The sequence below is a fragment of the Cnephaeus nilssonii genome, assembly GCF_951640355.1.
Source record: "Cnephaeus nilssonii genome assembly, chromosome: 2".
NCBI classification, from domain to species: domain Eukaryota; kingdom Metazoa; phylum Chordata; class Mammalia; order Chiroptera; family Vespertilionidae; genus Cnephaeus; species Cnephaeus nilssonii.
Genome location: NC_137073.1, coordinates 17,261,824 through 17,281,152, shown reverse-complemented (window position 1 = coordinate 17,281,152; position 19,329 = coordinate 17,261,824). Strand labels below are relative to the sequence as shown.

General features: G+C 48.7%; 1 protein-coding gene and 1 pseudogene across 2 annotated transcripts in view; both read right to left on the bottom strand.

Moving 5' to 3' along the window:
• The window catches only part of SEC14L5 (SEC14 like lipid binding 5), a 42,183-nt gene extending 30,975 nt beyond the window's left edge, over positions 1–11,208 (bottom strand). Inside the window, exons 1-2 of the mRNA XM_079783224.1 lie at positions 11,119–11,208; positions 10,339–10,453 (exon numbers count right to left, since the gene is read on the bottom strand). Coding sequence (XP_079639350.1) covers positions 10,339–10,401 — 63 coding nt within the window. The 5' untranslated portion in view covers positions 10,402–10,453; positions 11,119–11,208. The remainder of the gene's footprint in view (positions 1–10,338; positions 10,454–11,118) is intronic.
• A 6,217-nt stretch (positions 11,209–17,425) lies between these two features.
• LOC307116270 (phosducin-like protein 3) lies at positions 17,426–18,148 on the bottom strand (annotated as a pseudogene). The gene has a single exon. The product of its transcript is annotated as a phosducin-like protein 3 (transcript).
• Positions 18,149–19,329: the final 1,181 nt, after the last annotated feature.

Here is a 19,329-nt window from a genome sequence, read left to right as displayed (position 1 = left end):
AAACTCCATACCCATGGGCAGTCACTCCCCAATCCTCTCACCCCAACCCTCAGCAACCACTAATCTACTTTCTATCTGTGTAAATTTACTTTCTCTAGACATTTCAATAATTGGAGTCATACAATATGTGGTCTTCTGTGGCAGGCTTCTTTCACTGAGCATTATGTTTTTGAGGTTCATCCATGCAGTAGCAGGTATGAGTGCTTCATTCTCTTTCACGGCTGAGTAATCTGCCATTGTCTGGATGCCCAGCTTTGGCCAAGTTGCTTAATCAGGGCTTGGTGAATGAGCCATCAGACACCCACCCGATGGCAGCAGTGTGATTCCAGCTGATGAAGGGAAGTAGGCCTTCATCAGAACCACGGCAACACTATTCTGGAAGCCTTCTGAAATCACTGCCATATGCGTCTATAGTATACCAACAGCTTACCCAGATGGCCCTGTAGCTGACCAACCTGCTGCTGTCCTGGTCAAAGCCAACCCAGGACACAGAAAGGACCCAGACAGAGGGTCAGAAGGACCCTGTAGCCAGGGCATCCGGACACGGTGAGGGGGAACGTCTGGGCGTGGTGGAGCAGCTGAGACAAAGCACAGGGCTCAGACACCACCTCTGACACTTGCCAGCTGGATGACCGCAACTTAAACCCTCTGAGACTCAGTTTCCTCAGAAAAAGGGTAATGAGGATGATGATACTTCATAAGGGTTGCTCTAAAGATGAAAGGGAGATAATCTGTGTAAGGCATTTGGTACAGAGTAGATATCTTAGGGCTATCAATCAACAGGGACTTAAATAGGTATTTGTACACCTATGTTCATAGCAGCATTATCCACAATAGCCCAAAAGTAGAAACAAAACAAATGTCCATTGATGGATGAATGGATAAACAAAAGGTGGCCTATTTATACAGTGGAATATTATGCAGCCATCAAAAGGAATGCAGTTCTGTTCCATGCTGCAACATGGATGAACCTCAAACATGATGCTAGGTGAAAGAGCCCAGACACAAAAGGATAAATATTGTATAATTAGAGGCCTGGTGCATAAAATTCGTGCAAGGTGGGGAGGGGTGTCCCCCGGCCTGTAGCCTCTCGCAATCCAGGACCCCTCGGGGATGTTCGACTGCCGGTGTAGGCCTGATCCCACATCCCTCTAGCAATCCAGGACTGCTGGCTCCTAACCACTCACCTGCCTGCCTGCCTGACCGCCCCTAACCACTCTGCCTGCCTGCCTCATCTCCCCTAACCACTCACCTGCCTGCCTCATCCCCCCTAACTGCTCGCCTGACTGCCTAATGCCCCTAAATTCCTCTGCCTGCCTGCCTGATTGGCACTAACCACCTCTGCCTCGGCCCCCGCCAAGGCTTTGTCCGGAAGGACTTCCGGAAGGTCGTTCGGCTGTCCAGTCTAATTAGCATATTACGCTTTTATTATCACAGATTCCACTTATATAAGGTACCTAGAGTAGTCAGGTTTACAGAAACAGAGAGCAGAATGGTGGTCACCAGGGGTTAGTGGGGAGGAACAGGAGTTAGTGTTTAATGGGTACAGAATTTCATTATGGGAAGATGAAAAATTTGTGGAGATGGATAGTGGTGATGGTTGCACAACACTGTGAATGTATTTAATGCCACTGAACTTTAAAATGGTTAAAATAAAAAATGTTGGGTTATGTATATTTTACCACAATTTTTAAAAAAAGAAAAAAGAGCAAATCATCTCCTAGGTGGTTTACAGCCCTACTAGAAGCATTGCTCATGATGTGGGTTAGGACATCATGTCTGTGTTTATTTGTTTAGAGTCAACACCTCTGTCTCTATGTCTGTTTTCTACACCACCGGATTCCCCTGGGACACTGGAGACACCCAGCCAATATTTATGGATGGATGCCAGGACAGAAGGAAGGAAAGATGGAAGGAAGGAAGGAAGGAAGGAAGGAAGGAAGGAAGGAAGGAAGGAAGGAAGGAAGGAAGGAAGGAAGGAAGGAAGGAGGGAGGGAGGGAGGGAGGGAGGGAGGGAGGGAGGGAGGGAGGGAGGGAGGGAGGGAGGAAAGAAGAGAGGGAGAGAGGGAGAGAGGGAGGGAGGGAGGGAGGGGCAGTTGCTGGGGGCGGCGAGCAGGAAGCTGGAACACTCGCCACATGTATACCTAGGAGAGGAGATGGAGCAGTACAGGTCCCACCTGTCAGCATGAGTGGGCTTCTGTCTAACCCGCGGGTGCACTGCTGCCCAGAGGGTAACCTGTGCCTTGTGTTCACTGTGCGCCCGGGAGAGCTAAGTTCTGGAAGGTGTTTCACGCACAGGTGGATAATGGCTGATAGCTCCCCTCTGGTCAGGACAGCAGTGCATCTCAGCGATTGGCCAGTGAATTTCCTGAACAAGGTGCAGGTGAACAGTGTTGCCTGTTTTTCGCAGGTTCCCGGTCCCAGGTCTGCAGCATGGGGCACAGTTAGCACCGCCTAGTAATTAATTATTCGTTTGTGCTTCTGTTCACTTCCTCCCTTTGCCTGGCTGGGACCGCACCTCCTCGTGAGGTCATGCCATCAGAATGCCTGGCCTCTCGGGCTCTGGGGGAGTACACAGCCTGGCTGCCCAGCCCAGCAACTCACACAATCCCGCTGTGGCTCTCACCCAGGGCGGGGGGGGGGGGGGGGGTGGGGGGGGGGGCGGGGCAGGGAGCCCTCCTCCTCTGAACACTCTCCCTGCGCACAGGCTTCCAAGATCAGCTGGTACCCCGGAAGGTTCCTGGAGGGGTGAGGCAGCAGCAAGGCAAGCCCAGGGAGTCTTGACATTTAGCTGTATGTCAGGATCGTGATGGCAGGGAAACGCTATTTTAGAACTTCCCAAGTGTCTCCGGAATGCGCCCAACCTCCATCACCTCAGGTTCCCCACACTCTGGGATAGAAACCCCCACTGATCCACTTTGGGGCCAGGGGATCCTCCTAAGGCCCAAGTCTGACCACGTCACTCCCCTGCTTCAAACCTTCCAAACTCTCAAAGTCCTTGAGAGATCAAATGACCCACCAGTCGCTTTCTGACTCTTACTGGGGCCCAACTTCTCCAGGTCCATTTCTTCAGAGACAAGTTCTGCCCCGTGTGTCTCCTCCCCTCAGCTAGGCTCTGCCTGGCTGCCTTCAAGACCCTCGGCTAGTTCTTCCCTCATTACAAAGCATCCTTCATGCCACTTTCCAGGTCTCTCTCTCTCTCTTCTCTCTCTCTCTCTCTCTCTCTCTCTCTCTCTCTCTCTCTCTCTCTCTCACACACACACACACACACACACCACAGTGCCAGCTCTATGTGGACAAAAAGAATCATGTCAAAAAAACTAGGTCAAGACAGAACTGGAAGACACATGGTCTCCGCCTTCCTGAAGCTTACTTTAATGAAAAAGACCCATTTAAAAGAGTAAACAAGCAGATTCCATATAAAATTAACAGAATGATGATGCATTCAAAAAAGTACTAGGAACCAACTCTTTCATAGCCCCCGCACCTAGCCCAGTGCTTGGCACACAGTGGAAACTCAGTGTTTGTGGGATGCATACACACACGTGTGCAGGAACTAACGCATGAGGACCTAGTTTATTTATTTCAGGGCCCCCTGAAATCAGAAGACCACCTTTCTGGGCAGTGGATCGCCTCTGTTCTTGCAGCCCAAATCAGAGCGCCCCAGAGCCCTGAAAGCAATCCAGGGTGGAAAATACTGCTTCTCTTAATCTGTTAGCAACGGATCAGATGACAGGCCCCAGGGAACTAATTTAAACTCATTTAAATAAGGCCCCTGCTGCTTTATTAAGACTACAGTCCATAACAACAATTTCAACTGTGCCTCCCCTTGGCCTGGACAGCAAGTTTTACCTTCAGAGGCTGCTCCTTATTAATAACCCGTTTGCTAAATTACACGCTGCTTATCAATACAAAAAGCCAGGTCTTTAAATATTTTAGCACTTCATTGCTGGCGACAGCCCTCGCCTCCCAACCCTCCCCACCGCGTGGAGAGCGTATTGCTTAGGAAATTCTACTCCTACTCCGTGCCATCTTCCTTCTTTAGGTTTGCAGAATCTGAGATGACTTGAAACCACAGGGGTTTTGAGTCCCACAGGGACCTCGGGGCAGGAAAAGAAAGGCGGCCAGGTCATTCCTGAAGCCGCAGAGGTTGCTGGTGCACAGATGTCTACTGAACATCAAGCCAGAATCCAGCATGTCTGGCTGTGAGCTCAGGCTCTGGGGTCAGATGGTGCCATTCACTAAGCATTATGGGCTGAATTGTGCCCCTTCTCCTCTCCCCCCAAAAAAGAAGTCCCCTCCAAGTACCTCAGAATGTGACCTTATTTGGAATAGAGTCTTTAACAGAGGTCATCGAGTTAAATGAGGTCATTCCTTATAGATCTGATATGACTTCTAAAGGGGAAATTTGGACACAGAGGTGCGCACACACACAGGGAATACGCCACGTGAGGATGGGAGTTGTGCTGCCACAGCCAAGAAACTACCAGAAGCTGGAAGAGAGGCCTTCCTGGCACCTTCAGAGGGAGCATGGCCCGGCTGGCACCTCGAGCTTAGACTTCTGGCCTCTAGGACTGTGAGACACTAACTTCTTGTTGTTCTGCGCTGTCCAGTCATAGCACTTAGCTACACAGCTCTAGCAAAGGAGGACACTGACTAAGGGACAGTCTCCTTAACCGCTCTAAGCCTCGCCTCCTCTTCTGCGGCTGCCAAGGCTGCCGTATAATACCTGCCTCTCAGCTGCTTAAAGGGCTGGGGGCACAGCGGGCTCAGTAACCGCTCTCAGGCTGTGTAGGCATCAGCTGCCCACCCAGAGGCCAGGGTCTACGGGGGGTTGGCTGTGCTACCCTTTGCAGGGTCCTGATGGGGTGCAGGCATTCTGGACACAGTCTTGATGGTAACTGCTCCATCACAGAGTGATCCAGAGAGTAAGAGAGAGAAACGTCGATGTGATGTCGAAACATAACTTCAGAGCCTCAGCTTTGAGAAATGGCAGAGCTCATGGTTGGGAATATAAATTCAACTGGTCTCTTGGATGTGGTAAAAACAGCTGAGTTCATCCAAAACTTTCCTGGCATCTGGCCCAAACTGAAGGCAAGTGTTTAAATCCCTTGTGTTTCCTTTGTGGCGTTGGGTAATTCATTCATCCTTTCTGTGCCTCAGTTTCCTCATCTGTAGCATGGGCTACCCACCAAACTACCTATCTAATGAGGTGGTTATGAGAAGTACATGAATTAATATTTGAATGGGCTCAGAACAGTGCCTGGGACCTAGGAAGCACTGTGTACGTGTCTGTTAAATAAAATTTAAAATTGAATCTTCCCAAACTCACCAAATAACCACCACCATTCACACCAGGTATTTCTTTAGGAGAAATATGTTCACACAAAAACTTGTACATAAATGTTCATAGCCATGTTATTCATGGTAGCCCCAAATTGGGAACAATCTAAAGTCCGTCAACTGATGAATGGATAAACAAATGTGTCCATCCATACAATGGAATATTATTCAGCCAAAAAAAGGAATAAAGTTCTCAATCACACTGCAATGCAGATGAACCTTGAAAACAGTGTGCCAGTCACAAAAGACCACATATTTTATGATTCCATTTCTATGAATTGTCCAAAAAGGCAAATTTATAGAGACAGAAAGTGGATTAGTGGTTATCTAGGGCTGGGCAGAATGGGGGAGATTATGGGATGAAGACTAAAGAGTACAGGTTTCTGCCCACCTGGTGTGGCTCAGTGGACTGAGCATTGTCCCAGGCACCAAGAGGTCACCAGTTCAATTCCCAGTCAGGGCACTTGTCCCGGTTGCAGGCTTAATCCCCAGTGGGAGGCATGCAAGATGCAGCCAATCTCTCTTCAATGTTTCTATCTCTCCCTCTCCCTTCCTTTCTCTAAAATAAATGAAAACATTTTTAAAAAAATGAGTACAGGGGTGGTTTTCTTTTGTGGGGTTGAGGGGATGATGAAAATATTCTAAAATTGACAGTGGTGCCCTAGCCGATTTGGCTCAGTGGATAGAGCATCAGCCTGCGGACTGAAGGATCCCAGGTTCGATTCCAGTCAAGGGCACACGCCTGGGTTGCAGGCTTGATCCCAATAGGGGGTGTACAAGAGGCAGCCAATCAATGATTCCCTCTCATCATTGATGTTTCTCTCTCTCTCTCTCCCTGTCCCTTCCCCTCTGAAATCAATAAAAATATGTTTTAAAAAAATTGACAGTGGTGATGGTTGTACAACTCTATGAATACTAAAAACCACTAACTTTTACCAGTACCCTTTAAATGAGTGAATGGTATGATATGTGAGTTATAGCTTAATAAAGCTGTTGAAACATTAAATAATAATAATAAATCTGCCCTGCCAGTGTGGCTCAGTGGTTGAGTGTCAACCTATGAACCAGGAGGTCACAGTTTGATTCCTGGTCAGGGTCAATCCCCAGGGGGAGAAGGTATGCTGGAGACAGCTGATCAATGATTCTCACATTGCTGTTTCTCTCTCCCCCTCCCCTCTCCCTTCCTCTCTGAAATGAGTAAAAATAATATATTTTTAAAAGTAATAAATCTAAATAATATTTTACAAACATTAACAATGTACTAGGCCCTATCGAGGCACCCACATTTCTTTCTCTTTTTTAAAAATTGATTTTAGAGAGAAAGAGGAAGGAGAGTAAGAGAGAGAAACATCGATGTGATATCGAAACATTGATTGGCTACCTCCTACAGGCCCCCTACTGAGGATCGAATGTGCCCCAACCTTTTGGTGCACTGGATGATGTTCAAGCAACTGAGCCACACCGGCCACAGCCCACATTTCTTCATTGGATCATCACTTCAACTCTCTGAAGAGCTAGGCCTTTAGTATCTCTATTTTCCAGGTGAGAAACTGGAGCAAGGACCCAGCTGGCGGAGAGACATTTGGGTAGAGAGCCCAGAAACCCAAAACCCATCCACGACAGGCTGTGGGCTGACCAGAGTGGCCTTCAGGACTTAAGTGACCACAATCCACAGTCCAAGACAAGGCCTTTGTGTTCTATGCACAGGGATCTCCACAAAGACCCACAGGCACACACTTCCTGGTTCCCACATTCAAAGGGAGCAAGGACCCTCTCCAACCTTGGATAAGGCAGCTGCCTTCATTCTCTTAATTACTTTCCTTTGCTTACCAATATAACCCAAGCTCATTGTTTTGTTTTGTTTTCTTTTTAAATATATTTTTATTGATTTCAGAGAGGACGAGAGAGAGAAACATCACTCATGAGAGAGAATCATTGATTGGCTGCCTCCCGCACACCCCACACTGGGGATCAAGCCGTGCCTGCAACCCAGGCTCTTGCTCTTAGCCAGAATTGAACCCAGGACCCTTCAGTCTGCAGGCTGATGCTCTATCCGCTGAGCCAAACTGGCCAGGGCCAAGTTCATTGTTTTGAACCAAACAATACAGAGGACTATCAAGAAAGAATAAAGGAAAAGGAGGAGGAGGAGGAGGAGGAGGAGGAGGAGGAGGAGGAGGAGGAGGAGGAAGTGGAAGTGGAGGAGGAGGAGGAGGAGGAGGAGGAGGAGGAGGAGGAGGAGGAGAAAGCAAAATTCCCCTTGGAATCCCACCCATCAGAAACAGAATTGAGTTAAATTTTTGAAATAAATAAAAAATATTTTAAAAAATTTTAAGCTAGGTCTTGACAGGGTGCCTCAGTGCTATTTTTAAAATCCTCACCTAAGACATGCTAGTTGATTTTAGAGAGAGGGGAAAGGAAAAAGAAAGAGAGAGAGAGAAACATCAATCAGTTGCCTTCCCCAACCAGAGATCAAACCCTCAACCTGGGTTGCTCCAACCCACTGAGCCACACCGGCCAGGGCTGTCTCAATGCTATGTTATAACCAGGCCCAATTTTAGTTTTTTTGTGTCATCACTTGGAGACTTTGGAAGAAGTGAGGGAGGCTTTGATTCTCAAGTCAGTTTTGTTAAACGGAGAAACGAAAAGGCCAGCTGGTCTGGTCACTCGGATGTGGTAAAAACAGCTGAGTTCATCCAAAACTTCCCTGGCATCTGACCCAAACTGAGGGCAAGTGTTTAGCTGAGAAACAAAGACGGACATTAAGTGCAGAAAACCCCTTTTGTGCCCACACAGCGGACAAGTTATGTTGAGTTATGCAGCTATTTTGGGGACAATGATGTTTTGTAAACAGTTGGCAAAGTGGCTTTGTCAGGGATGTTACAGCGGTTTGGAGCCTTTTCACTGACAAAAACTATATGTAAGATAAGGTGACATGGTATTAGAAAAATATGCATAACTTAAATTAGAGCAGATATAGATAACAAATACCTGAAAACCTTTGTTTCCTGCTGCACCCACAAGCGTCTACACATCAACACCTAGAGACTGTTGACCGCTAGGGAGTTAACGAAAACCTGTCTTCATTTATGGACCACAAAGCCTGCAAAATAGGCTTAACAGAGTCCAGAAAAGGTGACATGGGTACATTACGTGTCTTGTTAATACGGCCTTAAGTGCTACAGACATGTTTTATTTTAAAATGCCATGATTGTAAATATTTTTGAGAATCCTAAACATGCTAAGTTAAATTTACAATTATTAAGCCAATGCAATAAAAAAGTATTCGTTTCCTGTGCTATTGTTATTTATCTCTGCTCTGCGGCAAAGGACCTCGGGCCCCTGCATTGTCCCAGAACGGGGGGGGGGGGGGGGGGGCAGTGTCTCTTTCTATTGAGTAAATGAATGAATGAACACATGAGTCCTAGAGTCTTAGAATATGTGAGCTGCCTGGCGCCTTAGAGGACAATTGTTTTTATTTAGCCATCATTTATTGTCTGCTTAGTATGGACCAGGCCCTGCACTGGGTCATACACACACGTTAATCATCTTTAATCCTCATGACAATCTTATGAGGTGCATATAACCACCCCCGTTTCACAGATGAAGAGATCAAGGCTCAGAAAAGTGCAGTGACTTCCTGAAGACACAGCCAGCGCACTGCAGAGCCGCAGTAGGGACCAGGGCTTCGGATGGCATGTCCCCAAATCTCTCCATCACCTGCTGGTTCCCATCCCTCTTACAAATGGATAAAAGTCACACAGCCATGGGCAACAAAAATAACTCTAACAAAAACAATAATAGCATTTGATCTGCGCCAGATCCTGCATGAAAAGCTTTACATATATTGACTCATTTGCTCCTCAGCAGGATGCCCAGATTTTGAAACTATGCAATTCTCATTTTAGTGATGGGGAGTGGAGGCTCAGAGAGGCTAAGTAACTTACCCAAGGTCACCAGCTAGTCAGTACGCCCCCTGCTTCTTTCCTGACGTGGAACCATCTACACGTAACAGCACAACACGTATGGAAGATGTTTTTTTATCCTTTATGTGACTCTGAATACATATGTAGGTAGGATCTTAGAATAAGATCAGGCAGGACACATAGAATAAGATCAGGGTGTGCGAATGGAAGGAGGACCCCGGGGAGTGTTGTGGTTAAATTATGGCTCCGGAGTCCTCCCTGTGTAGCTCTGATTCCCAGCTCTACCTCTTCCTAGCCACAGAACTTGGGGCCATCCTGTCACCTGTCCAAGCTTCCGTTTAGTGGAGATAAAATGAGAATAATGTGAGCTATTGGGAATTAAATGTATGTTTTTACGCATATTCTTTTCTTAATGTTTTTTATTAATTTTAGAGAGAGGAAGGGGGGGGAGAGAGAGAGAGAGAGAGAGAGAGAGAGAGAGAGAGAGATATGACAGAGAGAACCATCTATCGGCTACCTCCTACACACTCCCTACTGGGGATAGAGTCTGCAACCAGGGCAGGTGCCCTGACTGGGAATCAAACTGGTGACCTACTGGTACATGGGTTGACACCCAACCACTAAGCCACACCGGCTGATCTTTACATATATTCTTTGTACTTACTGTACATACTGTACACCCTCAGTGAATGGCTGCCACCATCATCATCCTCATTAGTGTGCTTATTATTACTACTATTATTATCATTACACAAAATGACAGCAGTGACTTAGCTGATTTCCTTGTTTTATGTCAGAGAATCTTGAGACAAGAGGACATGTAAGCTTCAACAAGGAAGAGAAGGAAAGACCTCGTGCTTTGTCAGTGGCAAGGATTCCAGAAATTGTAGTGAAAGGTAGGGTGGCCAGGCTGAGGGGTCGCTGATTAGAAGCTGGACCCCCAGGTTAACCAAGTAGTTCAATAATTCCTTCTGATCCAGGGACTGAGGAGTTCCCTTTCCTTCCCGTCATAGCTGACCTCCTGTATCCCTCCAACCATCACACAGGACCCAGAGAATCAGGGGTCACTCACCGCCATGACCAGTTCGAACGGGTACTTGTAGATACGGACAGGAGACTGGTACTTCTGCACCATGTTCTCAGGCAAGCACCAGCAGAAGCCACTCAGGTAGGAGGGAGCACAGAGCCTGGGAGACAGGTGACTGCTGAGGCGGCAGCTTCCTCCACATGAAGCAAGAACCTACCCGCTGCTCCCCCATGCAAGGGGTAGGGCCACCCCCTCTAGCCCCACCCCAAAATCTCCCAGCCCTCAAAGCAAAGGAGGCAATGTAATCCCCAAGGTATTCTCAGCCAGGCCCAACACTCACCCTCCAACAGCAATCAGTACCCCCAAACTTTCTTTGGTCCCTACCCCTTCACATGGAGGCCCCCAGAAGCACCCTCACTGCCTCTCACATGGAAACACACACATTCGCCATTCTTACACTCACTCCCACAGTTCACCGCACGTACCCCATAGCTCGTCACAGACATCCTCCAAGCATCACTGTATCTTCCCTCCCATTTCCTCCAAGATACCTTGACACACACAGTCTTTACCAAATTCCACACACACTGTCTCTGTCTCACACACATACACACACATGCAGGACTCTCCTCCCACGTGGGACCACCCTTGCATATGCACGTAACTTTCACACGCACTCAGTTCCCTGGAGCATGCACCTACCCAACCCTACCCACACACACAATTCCTCTTGTGCACACAGACGTCCACACACACACACTGGTGCGCACATGCAGGAGACAAACACAAGCATGCACACACTCATGCACGCAAGGGCCGGCTCACCCTCGCTGTCAGAGTCTGTGGGGACACAGCCTGGGGCGGCGAGGAACTCAGCCCGCTAGGGACCCGGCAGCCGCCTGGCTCCGAGCGCAGTGCCTGGGGCGAGGCCGGACCACAGTCGCCGAGCCTGGAGAGTCCAGCCCTACGCACCCTGGGGCCTAGGTGGCCAGGGAAGGGCCTGCGGGTCGCGAGTGAGACCTGCCTAGCGGGAGCGCTCCAGGACCCGGGACAGCAGAGATCCTGGCCCGGCCCCGCCTCTGGAGTGGCCCCGCCCATTGATAGCCCTGCCCACGTCCCCTCCCAGATCCACCCGAATCCCTGATTGGTCCAGCCTCGGCCTGGCCCCGCCCCCGCCTTAGCCCCTCCTTTCATTTATTTTTCTTGTTGACCCCGCCCCTCAATCCGGCTCTTCCTCCAGATTGGCCACACCTCGCTTGGGCCCCGCCCCCAACCGGTTTCTCCCTTAAACACGCAACCTCGGGAATGGCCCAACCCCAGGAAAAGCCCGCCCCAAGGCTCCACCCCCAGTCTAGCTTTGCCGCGACGGACCCTTGCCCCGCCCAATGCCTCCCCTCCTAGTACAGTTTACACTTGGCCTCTTCTGTAACTCGATCAACCTGCTGCTTGGACTCTGAGCCCCACTCCTCCCACTGGTCTCCCCTAGTGCCCTCATGGTCCTGCTCCCAAGTCCCACCCATGCATCATTCATTCACTCTACAAACATTTACAGAGCACCTGCTAAGTGTCAGGCACTTCTAGGCACTGGAGAGTCATCAGTGAACAAAATAGACAAAATCCTTGCCATCGGAGAGTTTACATTCCGGGATTGGGGGTGGGGATGGGGGAGACAAATGTTAAATAAATAAGGCAAATACATAGTATGTGAGATGGTGAAAAATGCCAAAGTGAAAAATATAAGCAAGGAAGGGGTTCAAGAAGCAAGTGGAATGAGGGTACAATTTAAAACAAGGTGGACTGGGGTCTCCGTGGGAGGGTGACGGTTGTCCATCATCCTCACCCAAACCCTTACAGCCATCCCAGGACCCCCAGGGACCCAGCTTCTCTTCCATAAGCCCCTCATTCCTCCCCCATCTGTTTGGCCTAAAGGAGCCAAGAAGCTGGCTGAGCACAGCATTGCCATCGTGTATTTATTAGACATTTACTGAGCACCTACTATGTGCCAACACTGGGTGACTTTACCCATTCACAAGGGGGAGTCCGACAGATGCACATGCCCTTGTGTGGCCCACAGCTCTGGGCAGGGAGTGAGTGTGTAGGGAGACAAACACTCAGTTTATTAAACATATCTTTTCACCCTGTCATACTCTGTCCCTGCTTTGTTCCTAGCTTGTATCACATTCTATAATCATTTTATGTATTCATTCACTTTATTTACTTGTGGATTATTGACTGTCTCTTCTAGGAGGCTGAGAGCTTGGCAAGGCTGGGACCACGTCTGTCTTGTTATCTGCCCCCAGGTACATAGGATCTTTTTAAAATTACAGTTGACATTCAATATTACTTTATATTAGTTTCAGGTGTACAGCACAGAGGTTAGACAATTATGTAATTTAAGAAGTGATTCCCCCAATAATTCTAGTACCCACCTGACAATGCATAGTTCATCGGTTGGCAAACTCATTAGTCAACAGAGCCAAATATCAACAGTACAACGATTGAAATTTCTTTTGTTTTTTTTTAATTACTTTATTGATTAAGGTATCACATATTTGTCATCACCCCCCCATTCCTTTCCCAAACCCCCCCACACGCATGCCCCCCTCCCCCTGTTTGAAATTTCTTTTGAGAGCAACATTTTTTAAACTTAAACTTCTTCTAATGCCACTTCTTCAAAATAGACTCGCCCAGGCCGTGGTATTTTGTGGAAGAGCCACACTCAAGGGGCCAAAGAGCCGCATGTGGCTCGCGAGCCACAGTTTGCCGACCACTGGCATAGTTATTACAATATTACTATGTTCCCTAAGCTGTACTTTACATCCCCGTGACTATTTTGTAACTACTAATTTGTACTTCTTATTCCTTTCACCTTTTTCACCCAACCCCCTGAGTCCCTCCCCATCTGGCAACCCTCAGTTTGTTCTCTGTATCTATAAGTCTGTGTCTGTTTTGTTCATTTATTTTTTTCTTTAGATTCCATACATAAGTGAAATCATATGGTATTTATCTTTCTCTGTCTGACTCAGGCACTCAGGATCTTACTGGTGACCTGTGGGCCAGTTAGGTTTTCTTGATTAGGGCTATAAAGGATTGAAATGGAGCGCAAAGTTCCCATGCCTGCCACAAGATGGCAGCAAACGACAGTTCATGGCTCCTGGGTCTCCACAGGTTGGGGAATTGCCGAAGATGTGTCCAGGGATGTTTATGCTTTTCCTGAGTGTCAGTGCATGTAAGTAGTGAGCATTAACACAAAGCTAGAATGATGGCACGAAAGGCCTTAAATTGCACAAAGTAACCACAGAACGGATGTTTGCACCAGGAAGGATGGGGCGGCAGTAGTCTGTCCCAAACTTTCCAGCTCCCTTCAGCAGGGTGCATGTTAATATAGATTCCCGAGGATCTGCTGGATGCAGGGGATCCCAGGATGCTCGGAGTAAAAGCCGACCCTGGGAAGAAGGTGGTGCGCTCCTAAGTGAGGGCGGTCTGCTCATAAGAGCTCCTCCCAGATGTGGGCGTGTTTCCACTCCCATTCATTCTCTTTCGCCCTGGCTGAATCTTCCCGGACGCCCCAACCCACACGTGTCTCCTTTGCCGCAGAAGGTGACAGCTTGGGGGAGCAGCAGCGGAGTGGGCCACGCAGAGACAAAAGGAGCCGAGGAGAGGCCCTGAGACTGCGGAAGAGGCGCTAGGTTTCCTGGCTCCTTCAGCCCAACCGGTGAGGGCATGACCCTGGGTGGGGGGAGGGGTGCGACAGTGGGTGGGTATAGAGAGCTCAAGGTGGAAAACGGGGCCCTAACTTCTTCCTGCAGCCCAAGGGAAGTAACTTAAGCCCACCACCCGCCTTGGGTTACCGGTTAGGACCACTGTTCTACTAATTACCCTGCCATTCATGGAGCACTCACTGGCACTTGCTGGACCAGCATTATTCTAAGGCTGGAATGATGGGATGCTAGGGCAGTAATGATGAAAACGTTTTGGAACTCCACAGAGGTGCTGGTTGCACAGCATTGTGAGTGCACTAAATGCCACCAAATTGTACACATCGAAATGGTTAATTTTACATTATATGACTATCACCTAATTTAAAAAAACTTTTCCAGGTCACAACTATTTTAATCTTCATTTTATTTTATAATATATTTTATTGATCTTTTACAGAGAGGAAGGGAGAGGGATAGAGAATTAGAAGCATCCGTCAGCTGCCTCCTACACACCCCCTACTGGGGATGTGCCCACAACCAAGGTCCATGCCCTTGACCGGAATCGAACCTGGGACCCTTCAGTCCGAAGGCCAATGCTCTATCCACTGAGCCAAACCAGTTAGGGTTAATCTTCATTTTAAAGACAAGGAAAATAATAAGCACAGAGAGGTTGAGTAACTTCCTCCAAGTCACACAGCTAGTAAGGAACTCAAACTCAGGACTCTGGTTCTCCAAAGCCTTCTTCCCTCGGGGCTGGAGCTGAAGTACCAAAGATGTGATTCCCAGCCTGAGCTGAAAAGATAGCCAGGCATCATGGGCCCTGGACTGAGGAGGTGCCAGAAGGATGGGGTGATTTGAATTCTGGGGCATGAAGTCAGTCCCAGGGACAGGACCTCCAAGCTCTTCCTACATGCTCTTTACTACTTGTCCTGTGGGAATGACCAAGCCAAAGACGCCTCGTAGTGAGTTGTGTTTTGAAAACTCCAGAAACACCCCATGTCTTTGCATATCTGTGATGCATTTATTTGACTAAAACACTGGGCCCAGTCCTAACACAGAGGCTCCTGGAAGGTGTCCTGAAGGGAAATGTTCTCAGTTGATATCAAGAGCAGGTGGCATGAAGAGGGGGTGGAGTGAGAGGGTCCAGAGTCCAGACCCTTGTGGGACACAAGTGGTCCTAGATCTGGTTCCTGTAATATGTAAGGGCCCTGGGATAGTGCTGGAGCTAAAGAAAATTGGGTATTTTTTTTTATTGTGGTAAAATACACATAACATAAAATTTACCATCTAACCATTTTTTAAGTATACAATTAAGTGTCTTTTAATACATTCACAAGGTTGCGCAACCAGCACCACTATCTACTTCCAGAACATTTTCATCACCCCAAAAGGAAACTCGGTCCCTTTGCACAGTCACACCTTCCTCCCAGCAGCCCCTGCACACACACGCCCCCCCCCCCCCACCTCCGCCCCCAATCTGCTTTCTGCACCAATCTCATTTGTCAGGCTGCCTCTTCGTTCCTTCACCCGCCCTCCCCTCCCTGTTCCTCCTCCTTCTCTCCTCCACCCCCCCTCCCCCCAACTCAGAAAAGAGCTCAGAGGCCTCTTGGATTTGGGAACCTGGAGGGTCTTAGGAGTCAATGGCAGGCAGCTGTGTACAGGTATGCAGGTTGTAGCCTGTAGAACTCAATGCAGAGGTCCTCGTCATTAGGTGGCTTAGTTTGAGCAAGAGACAGAGTCTGGGGGAGCCTGACCAAGGGGGCTGCACAGCCAGGCCCCACCCACTTTGACCCCCAACCCACCTCCAAGTCAAGTCACTTCCACAAATGCTGCTTCGCTGCTCTGGACTCCACCTGGAGCTGCATGTGCGGTCAGGGTCCAAAGGTGAGCAAAAGTCTCTCTTAGCCCCAGGGTCTCTCATCGAGGAGGGAGCGGGGCAGGAACAAGAGTAAGGTGGTGCAGGGGAGTCCCGTGGTGCTGAGGAAGGGGCTGGGTTGCAGGGTGCTGGAATCAGGTGACCTGGGTGTGCATTCTGGCCCTGCCACGTCCGGTGTCTCTGCAGTAAAGGTGGCCATAGTGTTTCTTTAAAATTTGGGTAACATGGAAATTATTCAGACTTTAAAAGGAAGGAAATTCTGACAGATGCTACAACACAGATGAAACTTGAAGACATGCTAAGTGAAAGAAGCCAGACACAAAAGGGCAATTATTATATGGTAATTCTGTCATTTATATGAGGTCCCTAGAGTTGTCGAATTCATAGAGACAGAAAGTAGAATGGTGGTTGCCAGGAGCAGGAAGAAGGGGGAATGGGGAGTTAATATTTAATGGGTGTGGAGTTTCAGTTTTGCAAGATAAGATGGATGATGGTGATGGTTGCATAACAACATGAAATACTAAATGCCACTAAACTGTGCGCTTAAAATGGTGAGTTTTATGTTATGTACTAGTTTACTTTTCCACGATAATATAAAAAAAATAGGGGTAAATAGTGCCAGCTTGGAAGGGGGGACCATCTCCCATGGGACTTTGCTGAGGAGCTGGCATTTGAGATGGTGCAGTGTAGGAAAGTGATAACTCTGCTTTATTGAAACATAATTCTCACACCATACAATTTATTCATTTATAGGCTACAAGTCCATGGTTTCAGTATAATCACAGAATGCCACAGTCATTCCCTGGCAATGGCCTCCGCCTCCACCCTGAATTTGCATCACGCCGATCTCTGCCTCAGTCAGTGGTCAGTGATTGCACAGCCTCGTTCTCTTTTCCACGTGTCTGTGTGTCTCAGATCTCCCTCTGCCTCTCTCTCTCTCTCTCTCTCTCTCTCTCTCTCTCTCGTCATGCCAACAGCTGGTTTTTATTTTTAAGAAAATGTTATTAATTTAAAAAGAGTTCTAAGAAATTCAAGAAGATTCCCAGCAGTGATTATTCCTGAGAACTATGAGATTTGAAACATCCTGTATAATAAAAGGCTAATATGCAAATGACCAAATGGTGGAATGACCGGTCACGATGATGCACACTGACCACCAGGGGGCAGACACTTAACCCAGGACCTGCCCCCTGGTGGTCAGTGTGCTCCCACAGGGGGAGTGCCGCTCAGCCAGAAGCTGGGCTCACGGCTGGCGATACCAGCGGCAGTGGTGGGAGCCTCTTCCGCCTCCACGGCAATGCTAAGGATGTCCGACTGACGGCTTAGGCCCACTAAGCCGTCAGTCGGACATCCCCCCATGGCTCCCGGACTGCGAGAGGGCACAGGCCAGGCTGAGGGGACCCCCCCACACACACACAAGTTCACGAATTTTGTGCACTGGGCCTCTAGTAATTATAAAAACCAAAAGGATTCATTTCTACTTTTTCCTTTTTAAAAAATAAAATCCAGATATCTGTCACATCAAGAAAGCTCAGCATGGTACCTGGGCACAGCCTCAGTCAGCTTCGGAATCGCTGCACCTGCTCATGGGCACAGAGCTGCACCCTGAGGATAGTCAGGCATCTTCAACTGGCTTCTTAGGGTTTTCCTCCAGGTCTGTCTTGATTGCTCCAGATTCAGACAATTTCCACTCCAATTCATCTATTGTCAGGTTCATGTCACCAAACACTAGAGGTCCCATAAACTGAGCCTTGATAGCGCCTTCAACGTAAACAAATATTGTGGGCAGATTCCTATCAGGATAATTGGGTATGCAGATTGTGGAAATGGCCTTGATAAACCTGACGTCAGGAAACTTCCTGGCCAGTCCACTGAAGTGCCGGTTTCTCAGGGAAGAGAGGGGAATCCCTTGTTTGTGAAGGTGCAGGGTCACCCACAAGCCCTCTCCAGCTTTGGTAACTTCCTGAACATAATCCTTTCCTGAGGTCTCCAAAACTTCTCCAGGTTTATTCCTCAGTTGGGTGGCTTTCCACTCAGCCAGTCTCTGCTGCCTATACATGTCACTAGCTTGTTCCTCTTCCTCATTCAGTTCGTCTTCATTATCCCCCAATTCTTCCGGAGTCATATCTTCTTACGTTTTCACAACTGACCGCTGAAGGACTCCCTGCTCCTCCTCTCCTGCCTCCTTTCCCAGTTCGTTCAATCTGTCCTTCGAGGGTAAGATGCCCTTTTCGCGTGAGATGTCATTCCTCTCACTGTCTGCATTGGGGTCCTGCATCTTGTCTCAAATATCTCAAGCCAGGCCGGCCGCAGCACCCGGGTTTCTCCCTTCTCTTCTGCTCTATCTTTCTCTTATAAGGATGACTGTCATTGGATGCAGGGCCCACCCTCAATCCAGGAGGATCGAATCTTGAGATCCTTAACTTAAGGACCCTTAAAGACCCTTTTTCCAAATAAGGGCACATTCCCAGGTCCCAGGGGGTTAGGACTTGCACTTATCTTTTGGGGGCCACCATCAGCCCACTGCAGGGCCCAGCTTGCCACTGCACCATGGGTTGATTAACCTCCTAACCTCTCATCCCCCCCCACACCAATTACCCCACTCCCACCTCTTCCTCATGCCCTGATCCTGTGCCCTGGGGTTACTTCAAAAGCAAAGCCTTTGTACCCAAGCTCATTAGGGGGAACTGGGCCAGGGCAGCTGTAGACTCTGAGTCCCCCTGGTTGGGAGGGGGATGTGTCACTGTTGCCTTTTAGCAGATTAGATATGACAACAACCTGCCATCCTAGGTCAAGTCCTCTGGAAGCTGCTTGGAGTGGGGAGCAGAGATGGGAACCAGCAGAGGAGGGGCAGGGCTGGATGTAATCAGTCAGAGGTCTGGGAGTGAAGGAGGTTAGACACGGTGCTGGAGCTGGGCATTCTAACAGTAAGAAGTCAGCTCACATCACGACGATCAAGCTGGAGTCAGACCAAGGGCTAGGCAGGTGAAGGGGAGGCCACAGGCACCCAAAGCTATGTTCAGCCCCATCAATAGAGCAGACCCCAAGGGACACCCCCGGTCCGTCCCTGAGGCCCCAGCTGTCCATCCAGCCCCCCAGGCTGACTCTACCTGGGGCAGAGGCCAGGGTCCCAGGATGTCCACTTCTTCATGCCTGGACCCAAGCTGACTCTCTGGATCCTCCCAGTGAAACAGCAACCAGTCACATGTGGCCATTTAAATTAATTAAATGAATGTGAATGTGTCATATATTTACATAAATAATAGCAAATATAACATAAACAGTAACATTAAAAATTGAGTTGCGCCAGCCACACTTCGACTGCTCGGTAGCCACAGGTAGCTAATGCCTCCCAGGTACATGTGGAATGTTCCCGTCAGAGCAGGAAGTCCCAGGGGACAGGGCTGCTCAGGAGTCGCCCAGACCAGCAGAGGATGGGTGCTTCCTGGGGAACAGGAT